Here is a 7500-nt window from a genome sequence, read left to right as displayed (position 1 = left end):
AGTATGCACAACTTAGAACAGGCTCGACGGTGCGTGACAAACAGGATGTTATCCCAGAGTAAGTGACAGTCTAGCCATATGACAGGAAATCAACCGTCATGAGTGGGTTAACCATTTCCTTCGCATCACACATCAAATTAGGCTCACAAATAGGTTTAACGGATTGTAAAACCTGAACCCCAGCTGCTAACACAATGACTTCAGAGTAACTGGAAACAGAAGCGAGAATTTCCTTACCTTCTTCCCAAGAATCTCTCCCTTGTGTTCAAGCTGGTTTATCTCTTCGCGATCTTTGGTTATTTGGGTTTGAAGATTTCGAATCCTTGCCATCTTGGCCTTCAGTTTGTTGGCTTTGTCCTGGGGATAACATCACAACTTTAAAAAAAGGAATATCAATGAAACACTCATTTGAGAAAATATAAAGCATGCAAGCCTCATTTCATCATGGAACTTGGTCTTAGAAGCAATAGAGATTTGCAAAAGATCCTGGATAATCTACTCCCAATGCCGCCTTGCCTCCTATTTGCCTGTCAGCCTATTCCATGACCTCTCAACAAATAGCTGCCAAAGTCAAAGATGTAAATGAGTCCACTAGAAAAAATAACAGTCTTACTTACCAGACAAATTATGATTATGCTGTATTCTGTGTGGCTAATATGCATAGAATGGCTAGAGGAATTAAGACTTTGGGAACTAACGGATCGATATGATGAATTAGTTTAGCTTGAGATAACCATTTCAAGAAACACTTTGCTTGTTCTCCAATTTAAAAATCAATTCTTATTCCACTTCAACTGGAAAGATCTATTTTGCAAGCCTTGCCTCGAGCTGCGTCTCCATTTGGCCCAGCTTTTCCCGTAACTTGGTGATAGTCGACTTTAATGACTGCCGTTGTCTTTCTTCTTCTGTTGCCTCGTGAACTAGGGAAGCCAGCTGTGATATCACTTCATTCATAGCAATCCTGTACGATGGAGGTTAAATAGCTAAATATTACTCATGTCGCTACAAAAAAAACTATCTTCAAATTATCAAATAATCAGGTTTATGCTCAAAACAGAGTTATATAACCACTCAAAACAGACAGAAAAAGTTAACTGGAGCTATTCGGTGAATGTTTATTTTCAAAATAATAGTCAAAATCAAATTCAAATATAAACACTTGATATTTCCTCTACTCAGTCTTTTATAAAGCAAAAAAAAAAAAAAAAAAAAAAAAAAAAAAACACAAAGAAAGAAAGAAAGAATAATATTCTGTTTTTGTGTTGCTAATAAATGACTGTAATTACATTTATAAAACCTTTGTCACACATCAAAACTCCCATACGAGGCAAAATTACCTTTTTTGTGTGTATTCATGTTCCACTCTCTTCAGTAACAGTAACCTCTTAGTCCTTATTGGTTTTCTCGCCACGTTTGCTACATCACTTAAACTACTTGATTTGGAAGCGTTTCCAACTGCATTACCTATTTGTCTTTGTAAAGCTGTCGGCAAAGTGTTCAGGGTTCTAATGGCACTTATTTGTTTAACAGAATTATTTACAGATGTGCTACATACAGAAGCCCCTTTTAAGGTTTTTGTACTTTCAGATACCAATAAAGTATCTTTTTCTAACAGCTCACTTTTTCCTACTTTTTCAGACAAGTGTTCAAGATTTTTCTTTCCCTCCGCATGTATCTTTACTTGCTTTTCAATGGTTTGGAAATTTGAGGTGTCCTCACTAGTCATACTATTATGGGTTTTCATTTCTGTTCCTGCGCTGGCCTCTGCATTCTCTTTCCTATCGGTAGATTCACTGTCATGATCACCACTGACACATGATTTTCCAACAGGACTTATCTGATCCTCTTTGCAAGCTGATAAACTACCGTTATCCACATCTTGTGAGTTGTCTGCAACCACAACTTCCGTCCGTTTTTCCTCAGTTTCGCTGCTGGAATGTTCTTGAGTTGTAAAAGGTACAATACTATCTACAGGTTTATCTACAGATTTAGAAGATGTCTTTGACACTTTAATTGGCACTAGCTGAGTATCTTTACCTTTGTACCTTTCATCACCTTTACCATTTTCTAATACTTCTTTACCAATACCATCACCTTCCTCCACTTCATTCTTTCCACTATCCTTCGTCTCACTGCTATGACTTTGCTCAATCTCTTTTTCTCTTGTCTCTTCTATTTCCTCATTCAAATTTCTGTTATATTCACCTTGAGCATGATCCGCAGGAGTTTGATTTTCTACTTTAGTATTTTCAGATTCTGTTACATGGCTGAAATTGTTATACTCACTATCATCTTTTACCTCTTGCACTAAACATTCAGTTTCATTTGTTCTAGAAACGCTTTCACTTGCTGGACCTTCAGTCTCCTTACAATCTAAAGCAGACAAAGTATCTCCCTCATCAATTAGCAGTTTCTTGTCTTTGTTCCCATGTTCCTCCTTTACCACTGCCAACTCTTCACTGTTGGCATTTTCTCCATTACCTTCACCAATATCATCCAACACCTCATCAAGAACCATCCACTCCCCACCATTTACATCTTCCTGATGTACATCTTTGCTATTTTCTGGCAAATCAGTCTGGTTTTCAATGAGAACACTGCGAGCTGCCACTTCTACTGCCTTTTCCATTGTTTCCTTCTCCTCAGTTGGCACATCGTCTATCTTCTGACGTATGACAACCTTCAGTGTTTCTGAATTTGATGACGCATATGACCCATCATTCTTTTCACTTTTACTATCCGCATCTACACTTTCACAATTTTCTTCATCATTTGATTTTGCTTTGTCAATTACTTTTTTCTGGAGCGTTTTAAGTACCATCAGCCTAAGCATTTCTTCATCTTCATCCTCAACTGGAGAACCTTCACATGAAAAACCTGTTTCTCTCCTCACCTCCGAACTTTTCTCAGTGCTAGACCCACCTTGGCAACCTTCATCTGCACTTATTGTATTGCTTCCTAAATCTTTATCTCTACTGAGATTTGCAAGCTGTATCTGCAAACCACCTGCTTCCTTGAAAATCACTTCCCGTGTGTCTTGCAAAACTGAATGTGACGGTGGTGGGGTCTCCCCCTGAGTCTGGAGGTTACCCCCATTATCTCCTTGGTCACAATATTCCTCTTCTGTCCTAGAGGGAGTCTGACTTTTAACCTGTGGAATGTTTACTGACGGTAGGTCTCGTGCTGGCCCTCCATCACTCATTTCCCCTCCATTGTCCCCTGACTGAGGGCTCTCAGGAGAAATTCTTGCCGCAGAGGACACTTTCTTCTGGAATACTTTCTGCCGTAGAAGCAGTTCCTGTCGCTTCTTCTGAAGCATTTCCTTTTCTCTGAGCTGTTCCTTTAGCCTACGATATTCAACTTGTTGTGTTCTACTAAGATGACGCACCACCTGTAGGTTTTAACAAAGTATTTAAATGGCTTATTTGGGCAATTCAGTTAGTGAAAACATATTACTACAGAAATCAACATACTTTTATAAAACAAGGGCAAGATTATATATGTTATTGTATCACTATGCACTAATTCCCTATCAATTCTTCATTCCTCATTATCATACTTTCAAATCAATATGGCACATCTCTACAACTCAACTCATCAGAATGTACAGATGTAAAGGTTTATATATCATTACCAGATGACAAAGACACTAAACAGATAAATACTTACATTTGGAGTGCTGTACAACTGAGGAGCTTTTCGTGCTGGGGTTCTCTTTGCGAGGGCTACTCCTTTTTTCACTTGTGTGCTTCCTTTGGCTTCCTTCTCGGGCTTGTTGGCATTCCTCATACTTTTCAGCAAAAGATCTATGCTTGAGCTTAAGACACCATCACCTTCACCACTTCCTGAAGGTTGTGGCTCATCGGTGGCTCTATCCTGACAGCTCTCCCCACCATCTTCATTCTCATCATCTGAATCGGATTCCAAGTTGATAATAACAGGCTTGATGTTGGGAAACTTAAACTTGGGTGTGTCTTTCTGGCTGTGATTGTCTTTTGGAATGAGATAATCATATCTACTGCTCTTTGGATCTAAGCCAAAGCCTCCTATGTCAGACAAGCCGTGTCTCAGGTTGACCTTCACTTTATGTGTTGGGCTATTTTCTCTAAACCTTGCCTGAAGTTGATGCATCTTCACAACAGCTGTCTTGCTCACTGGTCTCAACCTTGGGGAAGACTCCAATGATGAGGGGTAGCTCAGAGGCGGTGTGCTTTCGTGGCCCATGTAGCCTGAAGAATGAGAATCGAACCTATCCTGATGGACGGCTTGGATGTTATCTACAGTCAATGCTTGATAATCAGAAAGACATGATTTTGGGGGTTCTACCACAGGTTCTATCTGTTTTTGGTTCTTCTTTCGAGAAAGGTCAATCAAAAGCTGTGCCCTTAGGAGGTCTTCATCTTCATCTTCAGAAACACTTGGCACTGAATCAAGTCCTGGTTGGAGATCGATTTGAACAATGGATTCCTTCCCCTTTGCCGATTTTTCTTGTGCCTTCAACTGTTTGAGATGCTTCATTTTTTCTTTCTGTCTTTCTCGTTTTCTCCTCCTAGCTCTTGATCTCTTGTTCACTTGGAGCACAGCTCCACCACTGGTACCAGCACCTGAAGGAGCATTTTTCACAGCCTCACTCTGGCTATTGGATGAATTGCCATATTTGATTAACTGCACTTCGATTAAGTTTCTTTGTGTGCCGCTGTTCTTCTGCTGAGTCTTCTGCTGGTTAAGCACTACAGACATGAAGGCTTGGTACTGTTCTGCTGGATGATCTTTTAAATCCTCCTGTGGGCTGCTATCTGGCTTTGGTTCTTCTTTTTCTGGTGTGAGTGTTTTACTGGTTGTATACTCAGGAGAAGCTGGTGTTTCAGTATTCTCTTGGATGATTTCTGTCTGTTCAGATACGTTCTCATAATTCTCTGGCCTTGATTCATTCCACTGTGCAGGTTGCTGAGCCTGTACTCCCCAATCGGAAGTGGGAGTTCCATATGAATTGTACTGCTGATACTGCTCATTTGAATCATAGGAAGACTGCATGGTCTGGAGGTACATGTTCTGGTCATAGCACCAATTATTGATGTTACTAATATCATTGGGTGGCTGGTCAGGTGGGGGAGGAGGTGGCATCATGTAGGCCCATTCCACTGGGATTTGGAAATTACTATTATTGTTGTTATTACTACTACTTTTGGTGCTGTTGCTACTGTTATGAAGAAAACTTTCCTGTCCTCCTGGATCTAGGACAGGTACTGGATAATTCTTTGCTTGCGAGCCTATATTAGGAGCAGTTGATGGGTCAGGGGAAGACACCTTATCCAAAGAAATGTCTTCTCCTATATCTTTCAAGATGTCTTCATCAAAGAAACTTTCATCTTCCTCACTTGGAGAACTATCACATATATCCATATCAACAGGATCCTGATTAGAGTCGGCAAGATCCTTAATTTCTCTTTGCAGCTGTTCTTCAATATTCGTGGCAAGCTGTCTTGTATTGTCTTCATCATCCAGGTAACTTCTATTTGTTGATATGGCATCCAATTCCAACTCTAGTCCAGTGATGCTTGAACCTGGCTGCGATCTCGTTGAGCTCTGACTTAAGTCATCCAATATAAGGTCTACCTCATCATCCTTGGGGGTGCTTTCTTCTAATCTCGTATCAAAATTCTGATTGCTTTTCAAGGGTGCTGAGCTTTCTGTATCAGATTGCAAGAGCACATGATGATCTAATAACTGATTCTGAAAATCACCAATATTTTCACTATTTCTCTGATCGGGAAGGTCACTAGGTGCTGCTTCCTTCCCTTCCTCTTCCTTTTCCACTGGCTGTTCTATGCTGTCTTGAGGCAAAGACAATGGGAGATCAACAATCATATTCCCAATGTTCATGGACTGGCAACCTTCTCTCCTTACATCACTCAGAACCTTCAAAGAGGACTGAAGGGCAATTAATCTTAGCTGAAGTTCATCTTCATCTTCTTGATCTAATGTGTCACAGTCCTGCTGTAACACTTCACTTATTTCAGATACTTCTTCTTTCTTACTATCCCCAGCCTCTCCTGAAGCTTCTCCTTTCTCTACAGCTTTGTTAGCTGGTGGGCAAACCTTTAGTTTACCTTTCAGTGTCTTTTTCAAGAGCATTTCTCCAAAACTACCTCTTGGAAGCTGTTTTTGGCTTGTTATGAGGGGAACTTCAGTTGCATTTCCTTTGGGTGAAGTATCATCTTTGGCTCTTGGTGATTTGTCACATTTCTCTTCAGAGTCATCATCACTGATTTTTACAATACTCTCCTTTGATTTACTTTTGTTGGTTTTGTGGTGGCTTGCTTTTACTTCAGTTTTTCTACTAGATGAGGTAGAGAGAGTATGGCGCATGTAGGGGCGAGGTGATTTCCTGCCATTTCCCCATGACTTTGAGATTTTGCTTGCAGCTTCAACAGGGGAGGATGCTCTTGTGCTCTCTTTACCCTGGCTGACTGGTGGTGCCCATGGAGGCGACTTCTTGGATGGCCACTTTTCTGAAGACTTTTTATAAGCCAATTTTTTCTTGGTGGAACTGAAACTTTGCTCAGAAGGCGATCTTGAGCGTGCTCTGCTGGCTGTTCCAGATCGTTTATTCTCTTTTCCTGAAAGTGAGGGGGAAAATAAAGAGAATAATTACTTTTCTTTACTTTTTCCTTTTGTTTAACATGCAATGAAATTCTTTTCATCTTGGATAAAGGTAAACATATCAAAGCATTCTCAATATACAGAAGTTGTATCAAAGATGCTATCAGTGAAATACTCACTCACACAAAAGAGAAAGTTGTCAGATGCTAACCTGATCATCATACTATGCTATGTATACATACATTCACAGAGTTACTTGAAAGTATATCAAAGCAAATAATATTTCACTAAGAGTAAGATAAAATGATAAATTCTTATATTCCTGCAGCAAAAAATTTTACTGTCATATCATATCTTTATGAAATACTAACTGTCAACTGTTACATCACCTATGTTGCAGCAACAATTATAAACTGGCACCTGATTAGCCTGTAACTTTCATAGGTAGCAGGTACAGGCTTCCTTATTTTTGTGCAATTCACTGCCTATTCTACAGGTATTTACCCTTACTTCTGGCTCCCAAGCACAACATCAGCGTATGATAAATAAATCAAACCAGACACATGATAAATAAATCAAACCAGACACCTAAGATAGTACATAAGGTGCTTCTTTCCCACCTCCTTTGGCTTTGGTATCCACTCCGTGTCACTGGCCTCCCTCCCTTGCCAGCCCCTGCCACCCTGAATGTACAACCTTCTACAGGGCAGCACAGTCACAAGAACAATCCCCCGCCCAACTATCCGGTGCACAATATCTTTTAAAAGTTCTTGGATTTTAACAGACTGAAAACCATTTGCTAGAAAATTGATTCTTTGCCATTGATTATGCACCTAGGAGCAGTTTAAAAATCTTAATTGCTTAGTCTAGTTTCTGAGTTCAGAGATACAGAGGTGC

General features: G+C 40.0%; 1 protein-coding gene across 3 annotated transcripts in view; it reads right to left on the bottom strand.

Moving 5' to 3' along the window:
• LOC113820470 (golgin subfamily B member 1) overlaps window positions 1-7500 on the bottom strand; it is a 35135-nt gene that overhangs the window by 15817 nt on the left and 11818 nt on the right. For all 3 annotated transcript variants that reach the window (XM_070118532.1, XM_070118533.1, XM_070118534.1), the window contains exons 3-6: window positions 3670-6620; window positions 1338-3391; window positions 823-961; window positions 238-357 (exon numbers count right to left, since the gene is read on the bottom strand). In XM_070118532.1, coding sequence (XP_069974633.1) covers window positions 238-357; window positions 823-961; window positions 1338-3391; window positions 3670-6620 — 5264 coding nt within the window. The remainder of the gene's footprint in view (window positions 1-237; window positions 358-822; window positions 962-1337; window positions 3392-3669; window positions 6621-7500) is intronic.

Source organism: Penaeus vannamei, chromosome 42, assembly GCF_042767895.1.
Source record: "Penaeus vannamei isolate JL-2024 chromosome 42, ASM4276789v1, whole genome shotgun sequence".
NCBI lineage: Eukaryota > Metazoa > Arthropoda > Malacostraca > Decapoda > Penaeidae > Penaeus > Penaeus vannamei.
The sequence above is the reverse complement of the archived record's forward strand: the minus strand, read 5'-3'. Positions and strand labels throughout refer to the sequence as shown.